Source organism: Callorhinus ursinus, unplaced genomic scaffold (assembly GCF_003265705.2).
Source record: "Callorhinus ursinus isolate GAN/ISIS: 27379988/994484 unplaced genomic scaffold, GSC_fseal_2.0 scaffold17, whole genome shotgun sequence".
Lineage (NCBI taxonomy): Eukaryota > Metazoa > Chordata > Mammalia > Carnivora > Otariidae > Callorhinus > Callorhinus ursinus.
The window spans coordinates 16,470,679-16,494,180 of record NW_027397079.1 but is presented as its reverse complement, the minus strand read 5'-3'; the positions used below and the strand labels follow the sequence as shown (position 1 = coordinate 16,494,180).

The 23,502-nt window shown below is 38.1% G+C and overlaps 2 protein-coding genes across 9 annotated transcripts in view; one reads left to right on the top strand and one right to left on the bottom strand.

Annotated features, from left to right (window-relative positions):
- The first annotated feature begins 329 nt into the window (after nucleotides 1-329).
- On the top strand, nucleotides 330-21,360 carry LRP2BP (LRP2 binding protein). 3 transcript variants are annotated; one of them, XM_025886112.2, is made up of 10 exons: nucleotides 330-516; nucleotides 924-1,050; nucleotides 1,763-1,875; nucleotides 4,782-4,895; nucleotides 10,554-10,696; nucleotides 10,777-10,882; nucleotides 11,975-12,198; nucleotides 13,849-14,023; nucleotides 16,513-16,625; nucleotides 21,178-21,360. In XM_025886112.2, the coding sequence occupies exons 2-9, from the start codon at nucleotides 945-947 to the stop codon at nucleotides 16,576-16,578; spliced, it is 1,047 nt and encodes a 348-aa protein (XP_025741897.1). In that variant the 5' UTR covers nucleotides 330-516; nucleotides 924-944; the 3' UTR covers nucleotides 16,579-16,625; nucleotides 21,178-21,360. The 3 variants fall into 3 exon arrangements, with proteins under 3 accessions (XP_025741897.1, XP_073758417.1, XP_073758418.1); XM_073902316.1 differs by lacking the exon at nucleotides 4,782-4,895; XM_073902317.1 differs by lacking the exons at nucleotides 330-516; nucleotides 924-1,050 and having other exon boundaries at nucleotides 1,764-1,875; nucleotides 4,774-4,895.
- SNX25 (sorting nexin 25) overlaps nucleotides 19,423-23,502 on the bottom strand; it is a 134,310-nt gene continuing 130,230 nt past the window's right edge. For 5 of the 6 annotated variants that reach the window (XM_073902307.1, XM_025886108.2, XM_025886109.2 and 2 more), the window contains 3 exons: nucleotides 21,198-21,379; nucleotides 20,583-20,683; nucleotides 19,423-20,025 (listed from right to left, as the gene is read on the bottom strand). In XM_073902307.1, the coding sequence (XP_073758408.1) occupies nucleotides 19,945-20,025; nucleotides 20,583-20,683; nucleotides 21,198-21,379 (364 nt within the window). In that variant the 3' untranslated portion in view covers nucleotides 19,423-19,944. The remainder of the gene's footprint in view (nucleotides 20,026-20,582; nucleotides 20,684-21,197; nucleotides 21,380-23,502) is intronic. The other variant, XM_073902305.1, reaches the window with a different exon arrangement.

The following is a 23,502-nucleotide window of genomic DNA, read 5'->3' as shown; positions in this document are numbered from 1 at the left end:
GTGAAGCACCTAGAACAAACCTGGGAAGAACAAAGAGTAAATGGTTCTTCCAAAATGACAGATACTGCAGTGGTTTTTCTTTTTTCTCTCCCTAATATACTGAATTAGTTCCCTTCCCTGCACTTCATTCTTATTAATGAAGCGATTTATTGTGTAAAATAGTTTCACATAATAGTATAAATGCAGCTTTCCAATCACACGGAAGAACTCCTGAGTTCTTCTCCTCACCACCAATCAGGAACCTTTACTGGAAGCTTGTTCCCGATTGGTTAATGTCAGCTGTAACAATAGAATGCCAAGGAGTAAACAAAAAAGCATAGCAACAACTAAGTCTGCTGTCCCACTCCCCTCAGCCTGGGCCAACCTGGACTCCTTCATCCCAAATGAGGTGGCCTCTACATTTTATATGAAGGCTTTGACTTTCCATTCAACTGTGATCCATCTTATAACATGGCAAAACAATACAGATGGGAGGATAAAACTGAACAACACAGCTAAAATAAAGTGTCTTCCCAGGTAAAAGAGATAAATGCTTTAATTTGAAATGAATGAATGTCATGAGCTTCAGTTATGAGAACTCTATGGGCAGGGTCCCCAGTTCCTGCTAGTGACAGGTGTGGTAGGTGACACAAGCCACTTCAGATGTGAACTCACAGCCAGAGAGGACTTGCAAATGGCTCTCATCACTCATCCCACGGTGTGGAAGCAGACACGGAGGACGCTTGTGTCTCTCGTAGCTACGGGTGGCCCTGGTTTCCTCCGAAAGAATGTGCACATCCCAGAGCTGGTAGTTTGCCGCCCTCTCCCTAGGCAAATGCGGGGAGGTTGCTTTTTATAATGAGTGCCAAGGGAGAATGGAGTCTTTTTGCATTTTTTCTGGAGGAAGGCATTTCTACTATCTTGTTTTTTATTCATGTTTACAGAATACACATTGTGGAAACAGGATGAAGTTGACCAGTGAGAAGTTGCCCAAGAACCCGTTTTATACCTCTCTATCCCAGGGTGGTGCTAAGAACCCAAAATTCTTCCAATGGAGGAAGGAAAAGACTGGTACAAATTCTGATAATATTCTCACTAAAAGTCAATTCTGTACACCAGAGCAAAAAAGACAAGAAATAGGAGTCTGAACTGCGGTCGAGGAAGTGGTTAACTTTACTGTCCTTTCTAGCTTTCCTGTAAGAATCTGAGAAATTGCTGCTCGTCTGGCAGCAAACCATCAGTGGAGAAGTCTCATAATTAGATTCCAATCCTGGTTTTACTCTTAGGACTTTAGGACACCCTTCTGGAAAAGAGAAGCCAGATGTCATTTCTATTAAAGAAAACAATGCCACACTTTACTTCAAATTGGCATTTAAAGCTACCCTTTTGTTTCTATAGACTTACTAATATTAAATTGGGAATGGTTGCTAGCTCATTTGGTTAGAGTAGTTCTAATTAAGGCTCACATTAAGAATTTCACTCATCCACAGGGTAGCTTTGCGTAAAGAACTGCACACGGACTGCACTGCTAGAGCTCCGGCCTCGTAGTAAACAGGGTTGGTTTGAGACCCAATCAACACATATTTTATGATTATACAAGGCACGGTGTTAGGTGCAGTGATCATGTTTTTCCTTTGAGCTAAGGAGGCCAGTTTTATGAATGAGAACTAAGAAGGAAACTAGTATAAACAGAGACAGATGAGTTCTATATAATTCATGACTTCAAGAGAGGAAATTCATATCGTATGAATAAAGATGGAATTCTTTACCTTTTAAAAACCAGATCGTTACAGCCATGCGAATTTGGTGGATAAGGCATTGCAGCTCTTGAAGGAAAGAATAAGAAGAGGGGATGCTATGGCATATTTCCTCCGAGGCCAACTATATTTTGAAGAGGTATCATTTCCTGCTTGTTTTCTTTTTAAAAAATTTATTTAAATTCAATTTAATTAACATAGAGTGTATTATTAGTTTCAGGGGTACAATTTAGTGATTCATCAGTTGCATAGAACACCCAATACTCATTACATCAAGTGCCCTCCTTAATGCCCATCACTCAATTAACCCCTTCCCCTCCAGCAATCCTCAATTTGTTCCCTAGAGTTGAGTCTCTTATGGTTTGCCTCCCTCTCTGTTTTTATCTTATTTCATTTTTCTTGTTTTTCCTGTCATATAATGCTGTTGCTGGATGCTCATAGCAAAATTTCCCATAGAGTTCCTTACATTGTTATGCAGAGGGAATTCTGGTAAATTCCCTAGGCTTTGGTTGTGGCTTTAAGTACAAGATTAAGGAGATATTTGACCTTCCTCCATAAAAGTCGTTCTAATGAGTCATTTATAGGAGTCATTCTGGTTATAATCCATTCTCATACTAGAAATTAAAAATATAATATACATTTATATATATATAATTTTTATATTTTTGCCCCAAATAGTATCATTTATAAAAATTTTTTCATATGAATAACAACTAAAGACCCTGATTCTTACCTAGTACTTAGAGGCTTTATATGTTCCTCTCTAGAGGTAGGAGGGAACTTCCCTCTTTCTCCACATTATGCTGAGGCATCCTGAGGGGCAGATGTAGGAGAAACTGTGCAAAGCATACAATATATATAGCAGCAGTCCTTCATTGACCGCCCCCCCCCGGGGGAGATGTGAAAATGGACCAACTGTCCCCAATCCCTTCACCACTCACTGACTATTTGGGCAGCTATTAACCTATATCCCACTTACTCTTAAATCTGACGGCACCATCATTCCTTCTGGCAACAAATATTTGTTGAAGATTCATCATGCACCTGTCACCATGAGGCTAGCTTAGGTTAAGAGAATGATCTCTCAGCTTTGGGCATTGGGTCAGGTATGATTCCTACTACTTGTTAACTGTGTAGCCTTGGACACAAAGACTTCAACTCTTCGAGTCTCAGTCTCTTCATCTGTAAAAGGGGGGTGATAATGTGTGTTTCCTAGAGCTACTGTGAGGATGTATTCACTGTAGAAGTATTACTAACAGGGCCTGGCACCTAATAAGTGTTTTATAGGTGTTTACTATTATCATGCTAAGCTCAGACTCTGTCGTGACAAGGGGACTAGAATGGTCCCCATTTCATGAAACTTAGTCTGCTAGGGGAAAGGAAATAAATGAATACATCATTACAAATAAGGAGGAGTACTATGAGAGCCGTTGACTGGGTACCATGATAGAGAATAACTTAGGGAGAGGGTGGAAAGACCTGTGGTGGAAACTAATTTGAAGAAAAGGGAAACGAGCCGTGCACACAGCCCGGTGCAAGTGCATTCCAGGCAGAGGGGAGAAGATGCAATGTTTCAGAGATGAGGGGGGAGCTCTGTGAGCTCTAGGAATTGAGACCAATGTGGTAATAAGTAAGACAGAGAATGGCTTTAGATGAGCTTTGTTTAAATTGTAGTAAGAAGACACTCAAGGGTTTTGAGTCTGTGATGAACAGATTAGAAGGCAAGCATGGAACCAAGACCAGTTTAGGGGAGAAATCATACTTCTTCAGGCAAGAGAGGATGCTTGCTGGTCTTGACCAGAGTGGCAGCAGTGGAAGCTGGGTCCTGGATTTATTTTGGAGATGCAAATAAGAGCATCATGGACTGAAAAATAGAGGAGTGGGGAGGGTAAATTTTGAGAGGAAAATCAAGAGTTCAGGTTTTATACACATTGTGTTTTGGATGTCCATTAGTCATCCAAGTAGACAGGTTTCAAAGTAGAAACTTGGCCATTAAGAGTCTAGATCTCCAAGGAGAAGTCTGGGTTGGAAGTATGTATTTGAGATTTTCCAGCATGTAGATAGTATTGAAAATCATGAAAACTAACAGGACCTCCTTTCTTTTCCTTCCTATAGCGTATTCTAACTTTTCCAGCTCTCTCACATCTAGGCCAAACATTAGCCAGAAAGGAGAATGAGTCTTAACAGCTAGGTCATTAACTCATTATTATGTGTTCTTTAAAATTAATATTTCTTAGTATTTTGGTGCAGTTTTTATTAGTTTTATCAATTTGTTCATTCATTATAGCTTATGAAAAAGGAATTCAGGTGCTTTTGTGTCTTCCAGAAGTTGTTTTTTCTCTGGTCTGCACTTCCTAAGTAATAACCTTCCAATTCAGTAACTGACTTTCTTTCCACGATTACAAAGCATTCAGTCTTTAGTGCAAGGCATTTTTCCCTGGTGGATTAAGATATAAGCCCCATTAGTCCTTCACACCTTAGCATCAGATCATAGAACTGTTGAGGAGCCTTAAAATATGTAGGTTTCTATAGGAAGTAGGGGAGAAAGTTAATTTTAGAGAATCACATTTGTTTTTCCATGTCTTCTCCCTAGCTGGAGAACTGCAACCCTGGAGGACATGAGCCATCATAATAGCGGATATTTAATAATAGTGGATATCCTGATGTCCACATTTTCTCTGATGCTCTGGCCCCAACTCTGAACTTTCTCAAACTCCAGGAGTGGCAGGGGATATAGCAGGATGGATTCAGCAGAGGGCTGGGCTATCATTTTGGGAGTTTGGCAATATCCAAAAGTACGAGTAAAAGCAAAAGAGAGTCTCACCCAGATTTTTCCTGGTCACTTCCTTCAGTTGCCATATTCAGGTCTATTTTATTGATTTTATAGTATGTTGGCTGCTGTCGATGCCATACTTGCAAATTCTATAAATTTGTTGTCTTTTGTTATATTTGGTGCTCCTAACTAGATTTAGGTGGGAATTAAGTATTTGGGATTACTTTGAGGTAATAATAAAAATAATTCAATATTTCCTGGGAGCTTTTAAGGGATGGTATGAAGAAGCATTAGAACAGTTTGAAGAAATCAAGGAAAAAGACCATCAAGCAACTTACCAGCTAGGAGTGATGTATTATGATGGGCTGGGGACACCTACAGACGCTGTAAGTTACTGTTTTGTTCACAGTGTTTAAGATCTCATTGTAATGGATTATTTGATAGACTTAAAATTATTTATATTTTAATATGTCTATACTTATATATTTTTTAAAGATTTTATTTATTTGAGAGAGCGAGAATGAGAGAGAGAGCACATGAGAGGGGGGAGGGTCAGAGGGAGAAGCAGACTCCCCGCTGAGCAGGGAGCCGGATGCGGGATTTGATCCCGGGACTCCAGGATCATGACCTGAGCCGAAGGCAGTCGCTTAACCAACTGAACCACCCAGGCGCCCTAGTCATTTTTACATTTATGTGAAAAACAAAATGTCTTTTTGCCCCCTCCTTGCTACCATTGGCTGTCAATAACACTTTTGTTTTAAAATGTTTTCCTTTATTTTTAGAAATTATTCCAGAGGGGAGGGGTGTGGGGGGATGGGTTAGCCCGGTGATAGGTATTAACGAGGGCACGTATTGAATGGAGCACTGGGTGTTATACACAAACAATGAATCATGGAACGCTACCTCAAAAACTGATGATGTAATATATGGTGACTAACGTAACAAAAAAAAATTAAAAAGAAATTATTCCAAAGCTACATGAACATGGAGAAAAGTTAGAAAATAAGCAAAAATAGGATCACCAAATTCTACTATCAAATATGAACCTGGTTATTATTTTAAAGTATATTCTTCCATGTACTGCTCCATGCAAAAAATTATATATATATGTATGTATGTATATATGTATGTGTATGTGTGTGTATACATTTTTTCAATGTAGGACCGTACTATACATAATGTTTTTTAATATCCTTTTTCATCTAACAATGTATTTTCAATGTCCTTCTCCTTGTCAATAAATATAATCTATATTATCATTTTAATACCTGCATAATTAATATTTATATAATATAATATTTCTAGGCCTCATTTATCTGTGCATGTCTGAAGAGAAAAGAAAGAATAAACTAAGCTATGAGGTTTGGAGATCAGTATTACAATTTTTTCTATTCCTTAGGGGCTTTATTTTTTATTTTATTTATTTATTTTTTTGGTCTCATCTTACAAGGAAATTTCACACACTATCAAATAAAAATTGGGAATTTATTTTAAATTTTTCAAAGATGTTCAGAAGTTCGTTTCTCTGTGTTCACTAGCAAAGCTGCTCTATCCATAATGGTCTATTAACAATTTGTGAAAAGTCGTAGGCTTTCAAATCTTCACTTCACTGCTTACAAGTAGTATGATCTTGGGGAAATTATTTCTGGGCTCTAGTTTCCTCGTTTGTAAAATGAGGATAAATAAACCTAAGTTAGAGATACATCTGCCATTTCTCTGCACCCCTGGCCATGGCCATCCTGGATAATTGATCACGGCCCCCTTTCTAGCTGAATCCAGACATAGCCGAATTTTAATCAATATACAGCTTTAAGGTGACATTACCAATTCAATCCACTGGAGGCAGCATACAAAATAAAACCCATTCACCTAACTCACAGGGTTGTCAATGAGATTGAACAATATGTAAAGTAACAGAAGGCAGTAGCAACCAGTCAGTGTCTTCTTTCCTGACTTTATGTTGTATAAAGTTAACAATGGGGACTACACTTTAATTCCTGAAATTCTTAATTTGTACTCTTTTATAATCATAGCATATGAAATAAATGATGAAAAAATGAGTATTTCCATTAAATACAAGATATTTTATTTTAACCTATTTATAGCTTAGCCTGTTAAAAGCATAACAACATGTAGAATGCAGGACTACATTGCTCTTACTGTGAATTGAACACAGTTGACCTTCTTGAAACATCTTCCTCTCGGTGTCTAAGATTCTCTCCCCCATGCTTTATAAGCCTCTTTCCATCAGCTTCTGTTGTTTGGGGGTTTTTTTGTTGTTGTTGTTGTTTAATTTTTTTTTAAGATTTTATTTATTGGACAGAGAGCACAAGCTGGGGGAGTGGCAGACAGAGGGAGAAGCAGGCTTCTGTGGAGCAGGGAGGGAGCCCAATACAGCACTCAATCCCAGGACCCCGGGATCATGACCTGAGCCGAAGGTAGACGCTTAACTGGCTGAGCCCCCCAGGTGCCCCAATCTTCTATGTTTGGAATATAATTTTCCCTGTTCACCTGTTCATAATTGCCCCTCTGTCCTTTGCTAGGTGCTTCTCTTCTAAGTGTTGAAGTGTGTCAGAACCTAGGCCCCTGCTGCTCCCCTTTACTCTCTCAGCTCATCCAGCCCCACGGCTAACATTACCTATACTTTTAAAAGACTTCCAAGTTGTTGTCTTCACCCCAGAACCTCATGCTGAGATCCATACCACCAACTGCCTATCTCTCCCTAGATGTTTAGTATCTCCTGGTCCCTTTGAGTCCACATCTAGTTCACCTACAAATCCGATGCTCAAAACACACACAGATCCTACTACTTAAGGCAGCAGAGTTTCTTTGTGTACTGGTACCATTCACGGGGGTCATTGTCATCATTGGAATTGCCCTAAAGGACACAAAAGCAGCGAAAAAAATACGTCTCTATCTTTTGCACTGTGAGCACCTACCCTTACCATCCCCGAGGTACGTGCTTACTCCTGTGACTTATGCAGCTCTGGTTTAGTTGAGTTCATTGTATTATTCACTCACTCTTTCGTTCCACAAACATTTAGGAGGCAGGAACAGTCTGAGATGCTGGGGAAGCAAAGATAAGTATGAGAAGGAACGCATAGTCCGAGAACAACCATGAGTGCTGTTGTGAGTACGGGACTGAGACAGATACGCATACTGGGCACAAATGGGGGGGCGGGGTAGTTTCCACAGAACAGCTGACACGGGCTGACTCTCAGGGGACAAGAACAGCATAGAAGGTCAGGAACGGCATTCCGATGGAGGGAACAACATAAGCAATGTTAGGAAACCTCCTTTGGTACCCTGGACCCGACTTCCTCAGCCATCTCTGCACATTTCAGTATACTAACTGAACTATTCTTTTGGGTTTTTTTTTAAAGATTTATTTATTTGAAACAGAGAGAGAGCACATAAGAGACAGCATAAGCATAAGGGGCAGAGGGAGAGGGAGGAGCAGACTCCTCGCTGAGCAGGGACCCTGGGATCCTGACCTTAACCTACTGAGCCACCCAGGCGCCCCATGTAAATGGAGTTTCTTAATTTCTCTGCTGTTTTGTTGTTAGTGTATAGACATACTACTAATTTCTGAGTATTAATTTTATATCCTGCAACTTTACTGACTTCATTTATTACTTCCAGTAGTTTTCTGTGGAGTCTTTAGGATTTTCTACATATAGTATCATGTCATCTGCAAATAGTGACAGTTTAACATATTTGCGAAATGAGTATTTCTTTTTCTTGTCTGATTGCTGTGGCTAGCATTTCCAGTCTTATGTTGAATAAAAGTGGTGACAGTGGACATCCTTGTCTTGTTCCCAATCTTAGGGGAAAAGTTCTCAGCTTTTCACCACGAATAAGATGTTAGCGGTGGGCTTTTCATATATGGTCTTTATTGTGGTGAGGTATGCTTCCTCTAAACCTACTTTGTTGAGAGTTTTTATCATGAATCGATTTTGAATTTTATCAGATGCTTTTTCTGCATCTATTGAGATGCAGAAATCATATGATTTGTATCCTTTGTTTTGCTGATGTGGTGTATTACATTGATTTGTGAATATTGAACCATCCCTGGAATAAATCCCACTTGATTTGATGTATTGGTGGATTCCGTTTGCTAATATTTTGTTGAGGATTTTTGCATCTACATTCATCAGGAATATTATTAGCCTGTTTTCTTTTTTTTGTGGTGTCTTTGTCTGGTTTTGGTATCAGGTTAATGCTAGCCTCATGGATGTATATGGAAACTTTCCTTCCTCTTCTATTTTTTGGAATAGTTTGAGAATAGGTGTTAACTCTTCTTTAAATGTTTGGTAGAATTTACCTGTAAAGCCATCTGTTCCTGGACTTTTTTATTAGTGTTGATTACTGATTAAATTTCATTACTAGTAATCAATCTGTTCAGATTTTTTATTTCTTCTTGATTCAGTTTCAGAAGACTGTACATTTCTAGGAATTAATCCATTTCTTCAAGGTTGTTCAATTTGTTGGCATATGTTTATCTTTTCAAAAAACTAGCTCTTGGTTTCATTGACATTTTTCTCAGTCCATCATTTATGTCTGCTCTGATCTTAATTATTTCCTTCCTTCTACATACCTTGGGCTTTGTTCTTCTTTTTCTAGTTCCTTTAGGTGTAAGGTTAGATTGTTTATTTGAGCTTTTTCTTGTTTCTTGAGGTAGGCCTGCATTGTTATATATTTTCCTCTTAGAACTGCCTTTGCTGCATCCCAATATTTGGGAATGTTGCGTTTTCATTTTCATTTCTCTCCACATCTTTTGTTGATTTCTTCTTTGCTTTGTTTTGACCATGGTTTTTCAGTATCATGTTGTTTAACCTCCATGTGTTCCCCCCCTTTTTTTTCTTGTGATTTATTTCTAGTTTCATTCTTTTGTAGTCAGAAAAGATGCACTAATTATATAGTTGTTCTCCTGTATATTATGTGTCATTTTTCTCTGGCTGCTTTCAAGATTTCTTTGGCTTTCAGCAGTTTGACTATGATATATGCCTGAAAGCTACTGTTTATCCAGGCTGGGGTTCACTGAACTTCATGGATCCCTTCCATTTGCAGTTTTTAAGAGGAATCTCTCCTCCAACTTGTGTGTGGTCTGGTAAACTTCCAGTGTCTTTAAAAAGTTGGGGTTTTTTGGGGAACCTACTTTAAAAAGTTGGTTATTTTTTAATGTTCACTCCAGATTTAGACATTGCTATCTGTGGAAGGATTTACACAATCACATCACTTGACTACCAGTAAGCTCCCTCTTACTATTAGGTTTGGGGAAAAAAGGCAGATACCCATGTCACACATTCACAAAAATAAATCCTTATAAATTGGGACTCACTAGAAGGCAAACACCTTTATCTTCTATTATTGTGGTGTTCGGCCAGCAACAGAACTTGGGAGAGAGCAGTGAAGGATAAAAGCTAGAATGTAGTATACAGAAAACGTGTTTGATGGTCAAACGTTTTCTTCTTTGGACTGATGTCTGAAAGTTTGTGTCTGATGGATTTTTTGGAGGTGGCAATGTCTTCTGTGTGCTCTTTGTGACTATACAGATGTCCTATGAAGATAAGCATATTGGGTGTAAATTATCACTGAGCACGCTTGGTGTGCTCAAAGAGAGAAAACAGTGTTTGCAGCTCACAAATGTACTCTAAGTATAAATGTGGAAGAAGTTACAGCTATTCCTGTATTTTGATAAGTTCTAAAATCTATGCCCATGCAGAATAAGGGCTCTAAGGTCAGAGGGAGGAGAGAAAAAAAAGAAACCATATTGAAACATAATGCAACTCTGGAAGCTATAAAATGAGGGAAACACCTTATATCCTGGAGCTCTGGGAATGCCTCCTCAGGAGATGTATCCCCCCTGCCCCCTTCCTTTCCAGCTCTGCAGACTAAAGCACAACCATGCTGTCTGGGCACAGAGTGCTGACATCAACATCATGTCAGAGGGTGAACACTTTAAAATATTATTGGGAGAAAGAATTTAGTTTGGGTAAAACTAAAAACTAGGGTTTTTTGTTTGTTCTTTTCCTTTGTGGAAGGAAAAAGGAGTGGAATATATGAAGAAAATTGTTGATTCTCCATGTCCCAAAGCAAGACACTTACAGTTTGCAGCTGCCTACAACCTTGGAAGAGCTTATTATGAAGGGAAAGGCGTCAAACGATCAGATGAGGAAGCTGAAAGGTAGTTTTACCTGAGAACAAGATTTTTTTTTAAATCAAATGCTGACACAAAGAATAACTTGCCTTGCCTTTCTTTTTTAGACTATGGCTTTTTGCTGCAGACAATGGAAATCCAAAAGCTAGTGTGAAGGCTCAAAGTATCCTAGGATTGTATTATTCAACAAAAGAGCCTAAAGACTTAGAAAAGGTAACACTGATCTGTTTTTAATGTTAGCACCACATGTAGATTAATATTTCACTATTTCTTTTTTGAATGGAGGGTGGTGAGGAATGAGTATTTAGTTTTAAAGATCTCTTATAATTCTTTAAAATGTAAAGAAAGTTCACATTTGGGATCTCAAAGCTCATTTCATGCTTTATTCATCTTGACCTCTACCAAAGGAGTCCACAGATGTGAGAGCATTTTGTATGCTATAAAAAGCCACACATACAAAATATTATACCATGAAAACTGAGAGTCCTGAAATATAGCCCAAATCCTTTTACATGTGAATAAATTAAAATTAATTTGTTCTGAGAAAGTAACGATGCTAATAAGTAAAATACACACACACAACACACACACACACAAAAATGTAGTAACAAATCCATTTAGGATTTTTATAGAAATATAATCTCTTTAATCATCAATGAGGCATTTTCCAAGAAATCCTATAGGGAGAAGGAAATGTAGAGCCAAGTCCTACTTGTAGGAGGCATTAAACTTACAAGAAACACATAGCAACCAAGACCCTCTTCGGATAACTGAGCAGCCACTTGGAAATAATTTTTTGAACTAATTCAAATTCACTGTAGTTGCATATTGAGCAAATGTGCTTGTGACCACACACAGTTTTTAACTTGGTGGACTCTGATCTCGATTGGCACCATCTCTGAGATTCCCCTGGAGCTGACTGTCCCTCAGCATCAGCAACTCTCCTCTCCCTGGTATGCCTCATTGCTGGTGTGCTTCGACGCCTAGACAGACACTTACCTCCTACTTCCACCCTCCGTTCCTTCCTCTGGAAAAATGTAAAAATCTTGAATCCTGAAACAGTTGAACTGTCTAGTGACCTAACCTACATTGTAGGTAGAAAACAGGTGGGCTCACCTTAGCACTCTCTTCTAGGTATGTGAAATTGGTGCTAAGCTGAAATACACTCAAGGTGCTAGAACTATTTCCTAGAGATTAATTAATTAATAGTACTATCTTATAATGAGAGATTTTTTTTCTTTCCAGTATTCCCTTGTAATTCTGCCTGGTGAATAATAAATAAGATGAAATTGTGTTTTTTCTTAGGCATTTTATTGGCACTCAGAAGCATGTGGCAATGGAAATCTGGAGTCCCAGGGTGCACTTGGACTAATGTATTTTTATGGACAAGGCATCCGCCAGGATACTGAAGCCGCCTTGCAGTGCTTACGGGAAGCAGCAGAACGTGGAAATGTCTATGCTCAAGGGAATCTCGTGGAGTATTACTATAAGATGAAATTTTTTACTAAGTGTGTTACATTTTCCAAAAGGTAAATAAGCTGGACAAAAGTATTTACGACACCTCCTACTAGATGTTCTAGGCCAGGTCTGTTCGATAGAACTTGCTGCAATATTGAAAAGGATGGCTACTGAGCACTGGAAATGAGGCTCCTGCCACTGAGGGCTCAACTGTTACGTTTCATTGGATTTTAATTAATTTAAGTAGCCTTTTGTAGCTAGTGGCTACCATATTGAATAGTATAATTCTATGCCACCAGTCTTCAGGATTTCTATTTGCTCTATATGCCAGCTGAGTGATCTTAATCAAATTTAACTTTTTGGGGCATCGATTTCCTTTTTCATAAAGAACAACATGCTTCCACAGCATTATAAAAATAGTGTATATAAAGTACTTAACAGGGGCGCCTGGGTGGCTCAGTCATTAAGCATCTGCCTTCGGCTCAGGTCGTGGTCCCAGGGTCCTGGAATTGAGCCCCGCATCGAGCCCCCTGCTTGGCGGGAAGCCTGCTTCTCCCTCTCTTCCTCTGTCGCTCCCCCTGCTTGTATTCCCTCTCTCGCTGTGTCTCTCTCTGTCAAATAAATAAAATCTTAAAAAAAAAATAAAGTACTTAACAAAGTTTAGCATATCAAAAATGCTTATTAAATGTTTTAATTTCTTCCTAGACGCTTCAGCCACATGTTCTATAACTGCACAACTGCAAAATAGCTTGATAAAGATTGCAAAATGAGCGTCTGGTTAAAAGATGTCAACATTAACATCTTATAAAATATATGGAGATTTCTCTTCTCTGAGCCCATGTACTTTCCTACATTTATTTGCTCATAACTTTACAAAAGCAACATACCAGGAAAAACAAATGTGGATGTCCTCTTGAGAGGCTATAAGGCCATGCTAGTGTGTTTCCCTCCCAATAATGCCGACGGAGCCACCTCCTGGCCCCCCTCTTCACTAGCCCGGTGGGGGGGGCAGCCGTCTACAATGTAGGATGGAAGAGCCTGGTTCCACCCTCTGTCCCCCAATGTCATGGCCACTTAAAAGTGTGATTCCCCAAAGTCCCAAATCTCCAAGTCGCCATCTGGTGAACACCAAGACTTTAAACAGTTCTTAAGATCTTTCAGACTTCCATTATGCACATTCCTGTTCCCCATAATATTACGGGTAGATCTCATTCTCACACAATTCTCCATACTTGTGTCAGGGTGATAAAGGAGGACTTCTTTGTACTGCCCATTTTTTAACAAAGATGGATGTGTTAGTTACTTAATATGTTTTCTGATCCTATGTGACTTAAGTGCAAATTTCAGGTCAATGTTTGAATAAATGAGCCAAAGAAACAGAAGATGCTTTTTTCCCCCATTGTTTAAATCTGCAAAGTGATATTAAGCTTAAAATATTAATATGACAAGAAAAAAAAAGAAACCTTTTTGTTTTCTAGTGGTTATTAAGCCTGACAAGTATTACCACAGAGAAGCTGTTGTAACCACTCTGGTAGTTCATCTTCTCCTGGTTTTTAACTGTTATATTTACCCTTCACCATATAAACAAACAACTTAGTCCTCAAACGGGGAGAAATAAGGAAATCACTTTGGGCACAAGGACAATCTCTAAACATGTAATTTGTAAAAATGTAAATCAAAACAATGTCCTTTTTAATTTCAACAATTAAACATCACAACAGGATTGCTGACTACGATGAAGTTCATGACATCCCCATGATAGCCCAGGTCACAGACTGTCTCCCAGAATTCATCATCAGGGGCATGGCCATGGCATCTTTCTACCATGCCCGATGCCTTCAGCTTGGCTTGGGTATCACAAAGGATGAAGCAACAGCTAAACACTACTATTCTAAAGTAAGTAAGTCTGAAAATCTATATAAATGGACCCAGATAGAAATTTCTGAGCTTTTAGTTAAGACTTTAACATCTTTATAGATAAGTATTTTTTTTCCCCTACTTAACTATTGTGCAGATAACCTGTCTAGGAGAGGTTGTCAGACACATGGATTGTTTGCAGACAATTCTGTGAAATTCTTTTTAAGATTTTATTTATTTATTTGACAGAGAGAGAGAGCGCACAAGTAGGCAGAGTACAGAGGGAGAGAGAGAAGCAGGCTCTCCACTGAGCAGGGAGCCCAAAGAGGTACTCGATCCCAGAACCCTGGGATCATGATGAGCTGAAGGCAGACGCCGAGTGAGCCACCCAGGCGCCCCAATTCTGCCAGATTCTTATTAGCATAATTAAACTCAGATGATAAAAGTCCCATTTTGATGCAAATTATTCCCTCTCACTCTGCTACTCTATAGCCTAAGGCCCAGCACCAAGACCTTAAAGCCAGAATGTTCATGCCTTCCTCCACCCAGAAATGTTGAATCTATTCTCATTCTAGTACCTTAATGAAATATAGTTTTTCTAAAAACATTATGTATGATATCTACCACACTTAGGAGGAATATTCATGAGTTTGATGTAATCAGCTGAAGTAAGACTTTTCATGTTTCAATTCATGTGCTTTAGATTCCAATGAATTTCACATCTAAAATCACGCAACTTAAAAAGTGGGGAAAGGGGGAATCATTATGAATAGTAACTGCAAGTAAAGTTTTTAAAAAAATAAATACAATAAAAACCGGGCATGCCTTAGGTCCATGACATCCATGAAGTCCAAACTACAATTATGTCTTCATGAAATTTATAAAGCAATTCGTGGGTACACAAGCTGTTTAGCTGGAGCAGGTGAACAAGGGAAGGAACAGTTTTCTAAGTCCTTTGCCTGAATCTAACCATAGTACCGAAGTGGTTCCCACACTTGTCTACATTAAAATCACCTGGGGAGGGGCGCCTGGGTGGCTCAGTGGGTTAAACATCCGCCTTCATCTCAGATCATGATCCTGGGTCCTGGGATCACCCCGGTTCCCTGCTCAGCAGGAAGTCTGCTTCTCCTTCTCCCTCTGCCCCCCACCCCCTACTGGTGCTCTTTCTTGCTCTCTCTCTCAAAAAAAGTAAAATCTTTTAAAAAATAAAATAAATAAAATAAAATAAAATCACCTGGGGATCTTTTAAAAATTCCAAAGCCCAAGTCTTATTTCAGAACAATCAAATCATGACCTTTCCAGGGGACTCCAATGTGCAGGCAACTTTGGAAACCCTAAATCTAAAATTAAAATTTCCAGAGCATTAAGCCCATATCAACACATAAATACAGGAACACAGTACACAAATACAACTGATGTTTGAGAGATTTACCACTACACCATTCTACCAGTAAGAAAAACAGCTGTCTTTAACTTTTTAAAAAATCTAAATGCTCTATATCAATTTCCAATCCAAGTCAATTTCAGATTCTGTGCTATCCATCATAGCCTTTCTAAATAAATATAAGCAGAGAAAATTCTCAGTCAAAAATATTCTAAAATGTGGTATATATTCATCCCAAATAAAACATCCAAACAGACTGTAATCTTAAAACTATTTTCCACATTGTGGGAGATAATATCCCCATTACTCAATTTTGGCCATTGTATTCTACAGAAGATGCTTTTAAAAATGTAGAGAATTCAAAAGTAGCACACCAGTGGAGGGTCTGGAATCCTGTCATATGAGGCAACTGCCAACTACTTTGCCTCTCATGGTCTCCACGAAACCAGCTTCATATATTCTCCTAGGACCCCTTCATTGATTCTAAAGTACACAGAGGGAAATTTTAGCTTAGTGTAAAGAAAAATCTTCTAATACAACTGCTCGGGAAATAAACAAAAACAACAGTTTTTCCTATAAGATGGCAACTTAGCAACCAAGCAAATATCTAGTGACCAACTGTCATGGGTCTTGAAGGGACAATTACTACATGGAGTCAGGTGTGGATGAGATAACCTCCGATGTCTCCTTCAAGTTCTTGACGTTCTATGCAGTTATATTCACTATTATTTCTTGCTATTTACTTTATCATAATAAAATGTTATTTTAAAATAAAATTGTCATAGTTGCTATTCATATAAGATAATAGCAAGTTTGAGACCAAATGCCAATGTTTTCCATGTTATTTTAATAATTCATAACCCAGAACGCTATCATCAGTGTGTAAATACCCTTTATCCTTTGGCACTGATAAAGTTTTCTCTTTCATGTGACAGTAACATGGTTATTTTCAGTGTGATCTTTTTTGCATAGGCTAATTTGAACTTCCTTTATCAAGAAATCAAAATAGAAATGTGTTATAAGACATTCCCTTGAAATTCACTGTAGTTCTTAAAAACAAACCAAAACCTTTTTTTAAAGTTTTAGTAAGACCTAACAATTCAAAATGTATCTAAATAACTGACTCTTTATCTTTGACTTTCAGGCTTGTCGTCTGAATCCTGCATTGGCAGATGAACTTCACTGTTTACTTATTCGTCAAAGAATTTAGACCATAACGCATTTCAACAAAGATCATCAACCCTAACACCTCAGAATGTGTGTATTTTTATAGGAGCTATGTTTCGTTATCTTCTGAATCCCAAGTTACATTATCCTGGGTATTTTACTGATGACATGTTACCTTCATTCTTAAATCTCTTAATTTTGCAACTTGAAACCTAGCTATAGGATCAGATTGCAAAAAGAGTCCTTAAAGACCCAGCTCTTAGCTTACAAACTGGCCTAGATCACCTCAAATACGGAAAACCATTCCATAAAGCAAATATCTTTTTCTTTTCTTTAAATAGAGTGTCTAAAAGACTTAGTGCAGTCTTAGCTGTAATTCCTTCAGAAATATAAATGCTACAAACATTAAAAACACCATTTGCAAGTTTAATTCCTTTAATTTCTTTCACCCTTATTTAGTTTTGTGAATTTTGGATAGATTATTTTTTCATTTTGTGGCTCCTTTATTTGTTGTGTTCACTTGTTGTTCACAAAAGTAATAAATAAAAAGAAATTTAAATAAAGAAACTTTCAAATACTGTTTTTAAATAAATTCATGTAGCATTTATACTTCTGAGGAAATTAAAGCTAAGACCGCACGAAGTCTTTTGGGACATCTTATATTCTTAAAAGAGATTCTTACAGGTAATTGGTTAACTTATTATAAACTTCAAAAAAAGTAGATTTAAGAATTTGCTTAGAATCTTGCCTCTCCACATCTCCCCTTAGAGATCTTAATGAGTAAAATCACTGCTATATTCCTGATAAGATAATCAGTTAAGCAAGATGTTTCTTTGTGATTAGACTCATTTTCTAGATTTAAAAAACCTTAGATGCATTTCAAAGCAAGATAAAATATGAAAAAATCTCAATTAAATCATCTATCAATATAAGAACCATAACTGAATATGCTAAAAATTTAATTAGCGAGCGGCTCCTTATATTAATGACACCTATGAAGATAAAAGTTGATAATATAAATCGTAGGATCCAGATGGACAAGATAGTATAGCAGTGTACTTCTGTCAAACGGATACACTGGAAACAATGTCTTAAAGATACCTTCACAACACCTTCTCTGTGGACATAACTAAGCTGATGTGGCTTTATTTTATAAATCACAATCATCCTTTCCAAAAGAGGATCTAAACAAGATATAATCTTGGTGTAACTAATATGCAGGTACCAGTCACTAAAGAAGTTTTTGTATGGCAGAAAATTACTTGTTTCCTGTTTTGTGCTCTGGTTTTTCTCTATTACTTGAACTTCATTTTGTCTCTATTCCATAGACTTAGATCTGTGTGATACCCTCAAACGATCACATATTTCTCCCTTAAATCTCTTAAGACATACAAACTTAAACCATCCCTGAAAACTAATCCTTTTCTTTTAAAACCTCTCCTCAAGACTCTCTATTCTCCCCCACTAATGGTTCAATATATCAAGTCCATGACTAAGATTTCACAATACCTTGCTTAAATCTCCTTCTACAATATAAGCCCGCTTGCTTCACTCTTGTTCTCTTAATACCATCCATATATAATATTCAACCATTTGATGATTTAAATTCCCAGCCAGTATTCTTTTCTCCACACTGAATCCAGTCCCTTAAGCTTTTAGGAATCCTGAAATAGGAACATAATAAGGCGGAGATTGTTGGCTTTAACTGCACACTAAATAGATATGCTGTCTTTCTTCATCCCAAAGTCAAGACCACGTCTGTAACTGCCATTAAAACATAGGTCTGAGAAATCCCAGATGTAGGAATTTGACAGGTGTTATGCTACGCCTACCTATCTTCAGTGAATCCAACATAAAATTTAAAATTCCAGTTTACTGTAGTTACCATAAAGCTGGTGCTTGTAGCTGGTATCTCATGAAAAAGTTAAAATTTATCTTAAAGGACTGCGGGCTCAAAATAGTTATTTTTCTCATGTGCAATATAAACTTTTAACAGCTATGGTTTAATTGCACGTAAGGTGGACATTACCAGTAACTGTTAGGATGAGTTCCCAGGGTTCGGTGATCTCACGTTGCTTTTCTCTTATCTGAATGTGTCTTTTCGACATCCCTTTGAAGGGTGATTCTTATTCATATAAACAGCGAACTTGTTTTTTTTTTTTTTCTGAAGTGTCAAATATCATCCTGGTTTGAAAAAAGGATCAAAGAGCTATAACTAAAAAAATCCCAAAGATAAAATTTGGTTTTCTAATTTTCAGTTGTTTACCTTTCAGAATGTACATTCCACATCAAGGACTTGGCAGGTAGATCTAGCAATGCCATCATCAATACCACTTTAGTACAGATACAGTATTGTTCTTTCATGACTTTCAGCCTGAATTTTTGCCTGTTAGTTTTGCTTTCAATGTTCCTGGCAGGGGGGGGGCAGTTACAGAAGGAAAAGTGTTATTATTATCACTGCATAATAGATGGTGAAAACTGATTGACTTGTTCATGGCCCCACTACTAATAACAAAATGACACTTGTAGCCCGGATCTCACCCAACACCCCAAGGAGTCCACAAGACTTGATGACAAATCAAGTCCCTCGTGTCCCTGAAGTAACTTCCCACCTGTGTTTGCTGCCCATCCTTCAAAGTTCAGCTCCTATCCCACTCTCCCAACACATCATTTCAAGGACGAATTTGGCTCTTCTCCTTCACATTAAAAATAGTATTTTTCACATATTCATTCTGTAACTGGAGAAAGACAGCCAGCTTTGTACTTCCTTGCAGAAGTATTTATGTACATAGTGCTTTTTACCAAAAAATAAAAATGGTATTTGATAAATATTTGAACTGCCCAAAGTGTTTCAACCTCGTTTTTTGAGATGTAAGCACCTCAGTGATTCATTTTTTATATTTTATTGCTTCAAATGCTTCAAACTATGGGAAATCTTTGGTAAAAATAAAGACAATAAAATTTTCACAATAACTTTCCACAAAGCATTGCACAACAATGTTCTTCAATACACATGAAATAATATAGGAATGTTCAGAGTCCTCAGTGAGGAAAGTAACTGTACAATAGTCATAGTTCTTCATTTTAAAACAAAACTGTTTTCATAAATATTTAAAATATTTCCTAGGTTCTTATCACATATTAACATTTGTATTTCAATCAGTATGTTGAACTTTATTTATATTATTATTAAAATAAAAACAATAATAACAGAAGTGTGTTTTTCTGTTGCCTATGACAGCATTAAGTACCCCCCTCCAACCAATTCTGCTCACGTCACACAAAACTAGAGGGAGGTAACTAACATAGAAATCAATATGGTTCTCAATCAAGCCCTCTGTGGAAAAGAGGGAAATATTTCATGTCTATTGTTACACAGACATTTCTCTGGTGGTTTATTTGTGCAGTCTCAAACTTGACCAGCTTTCAGTTGATCTAAATGACTTCTCAGCTCAGGACACAACTCAATTAGCAGCAGTTCCATCAGCACCTGAACCAAAAAAGAAGAAAAAAAGTAGGAAAATGTGTTTTTTTTTTCCTAAGGATTTACTCAAAATATTTATGTCTAAGAGAAAAGTCTCATTTTAGGTCTGAGATGATTCTCCATGAACAAGCTATTCTCGAAAGAATGGAATTATTATTACATAAACTCCATTTAATATCAGATTGACTCATTTCATGGTCTCTTTGCCATTATCATACCATCAACAATAGTTAATATTGCTAATTATAATCAGACAGATGGCCGGGAAACAGTCTGCTTTCCTGAAATAAGAAAACTAAGCAGTCATGCAAAAATGTCACATGCATCTCTCACATGAGAGAATGAGAAAGTTGCACATGCTGGAAGCACTCTTTTCTCTTTTTCTTTTACCAAACTGAACAACTGACAGACAGACAAAGATGAAGCAGAGTAAATAAATGGGTTCAGAGTTACAAGTAACAAGAATGATTAACTATGCAAAGGTTTAAATCAACCCCCATATGTGAACAGAAACATAAAACTTAATTAATAGCTGATCCTCTGGTTGGCTTTAAATTACTCACATATAACAGATGCTTATTGGCTCTTGTTTCTTGCAGCGCATTGAATATTTTTATTATACCATGACGGGCGTTTTGCTGTCCAACGAGGCTCTGAAGCATATCTGGAAGATTAAGTTTACATTCTGTGCTGTTACTGATAAAGTGCACAATCCATGCATATCCAGTGAAGGAGACAGTACATGATGTATACACAAGATAAAGGGTACTGGGGCATGAGGAACATGAACGATTAGTTCTTTCAAACATTTAAAGAGAAAACAAGTTTATTTAGAATTTTTCAACAGAAGGCATTTATACAAACTACAATTTTTATACATTGCTACCCAATTAAAAATTAACCTCTCTAAATAGTATACTTCAGCAGGATTTTTAAAGTACAAAATTTATTATCTACCCTAAAACATTTTTCTAGTTAAAGCATTTTATAACCACTACTGTTCTTATTAAGGTTCTCAGCATAATTTCTTAGCAAAGGACATGTTTTAAAAGAAAAAAAGTGTGATCATTTTTCTTGTTGTAAATAAAGTCTCCTGAGAGTTATAAGTGAAAAATGCCTTAAAAGGGTTAACATTCGCTCTTTATCTCTACTTTTCAGGATCAGAAGCCAGGCCTCACCTGGAATGTTTTCAAGCAGCTTCTGCTGTGCCCTCTGTTTTGTTGCCTGACTTTGTTCTTCGCTTCTGATTGTGGTCGGTGGCGCCAGTTTCCCATTTGGCCAAAAAGCATCCCGGAAAACATTGATGTAGTAAACCAACATTTGCTCACTGAAAATCCAGTTCACTGTGTCCCGAATTTGTCTTTTAAGAGAAAAATACTTCTTGGATGAGGTTTTTAAAAGTTGTATACTCTATTCTCAAAAGGCATTTATCAATGGGTAGGCGAAGATACAGCCTGATCTAAATGTTTGATGAATAAACTAGGAATTGGATTTTTAAACTCTGGCTCTGAAAGATATTCTTCATTTGGCGGTACTGGATGACCATTCATTCCGTGAGCTCACATTTCCGTTGGTACCAACCTCTCCAAATATCTGCCTGCCAGGTAGTACCCTGCAATATGCAAGGACAAGAACCTAGAGGAGACCGACCGGTCTGAAGCTTGCAGCTACTCTAACTGTGCACAGTACTTAGTACACTAACTTCTCCATGAAGTGGTATAAACTGAAAACATAAATGTATTTTAAGACTGTTAAGGGGCGCCTGGGTGGCTCAGTTGGTTAAGCGACTGCCTTCGGCTCAGGTCATGATCCCAGGGTCCTGGGATCGAGCCCCGCATCGAGCTCCCCGTTCCGCGGGAAGCCTGCTTCTTCCTCTCCCACTTCCCCTGCTTGTGTTCCCTCTCTCGTTGTCTCTCTCTCTGTCAGTTAAATAAACAAATAAAATCTTTAAAAAAAAAAAAAAAAAGACTGTTAAAAGTGGTCTGGGGAGCTTCCCTGAGCTCCTGAAGTCTTGGGGGAAGAACCTGGCTCTTTCACTAGCTGTCTCTTGGTGTTGCTATAGCAGATCATGCTGGGCAGAGTGCTCTGACCCAGAGTAAGCTTTTCACATGCTCACTAGGCAAGGGGAAAAAAGATACTTTCTTTCTCTTCTTTTTTTAAAGATTTTATTTATTTGAGAGAGAGTGAGCAAGAGAGAGCACAAGCCGGTGCAGTGCAGAGGCAGAGGGAGAAGCAGACTCCCCGCTGAGCAGGAAGCCCCATGCGGGGCTGGATCCCAGGACCCTAAGATCATGACCCAAGAGAAGGCAGAGCCACCCAGGTGCCCCAAGATACTACCTTTCACCTTAGAGTGAAGGCCTTTGAAAAGATACATTGCTATCTAGGTATTCCACGTTTCTCTGGGAATGAAAGTTGGGCAGACATTTGACTTGCACAGTTACAAATAAATGGCTTTTATCTGGTTATCCAGCTCTTCACATAACCCTATCTCATAAGTCATTAGTGAAATGCTAACCCATTCCAGGATTTCTGCTGTCAAGATACAACACAGCTCAAAAAGCCCAAGAGCAGTTGTGAGGTTGGGTGAGGGGGAAGGGGGAAAGAATCATCTTGACAGTGCCAGAAAGATTTGAAATTTCAAACTCAATTCATGAATAATAATAATAAATCAAAAAGCCCTTCAAGAATCTGACTTCTCAACCATTTAAAGAGACAATGTAAGGTTTTCAGAAACAGGATCTGAAATAGAGTTTTCAAGCCCTAGTACTTTGCACAGGAATCAGTTACTATTGATGTCTAAACTCCACCATGAATCAAAACTATGTTAATTCTGTTTGTAACTGCATGTCTTCTAAGATACTTCCCTATACTGCTTAGAACTGGGCAATTCAGGGGCACCTGGGTGGCTCAGTCAGTTAAGCATCTGCCTTTGGCTTAGGTCACGATCCAGGGGTCCTGGGATCCAGCCCCACATCAGGCTCCCTGCTCTGCGGGAAGCCTGCTTCTCCCTCTCCCTCTGCCCCTGCTTGTGTTCCCTCTCTGGCTGTCTCTCTCTCTCTCTGTCAAATAAATAAAATCTTTAAAAAAAAAATGTAGACACCTGGTTTTCTTCTGTAGTCTTGCTTTGAGTTACTCACCGGCACTACATGAAGAAATTAAGTAAGAAATTAAGTATTCAATTTGCAATTTAAAATTAGGTAAGTGACGACGTGGATGGAACTGGAGGGTGTTATGCTGAGTGAAATAAGTCAATCAGAGAAAGACATGTATCACATGACCTCACTGATATGAGGAATTCTTAATCTCAGGAAACAAACTGAGTGTTACTGGAGTGGTTGGGGGTGGGAGGGATGGGGTGGCTGGGTGATAGACACTGGGGAGGGTATGTGCTACGGTGAGCGCTGTGAATTGTGCAAGACTGTTGAATCACAGATCTGTACTTCTGAAACAAATAACGCAACATATTTTAAGAAAAAAGAAAAA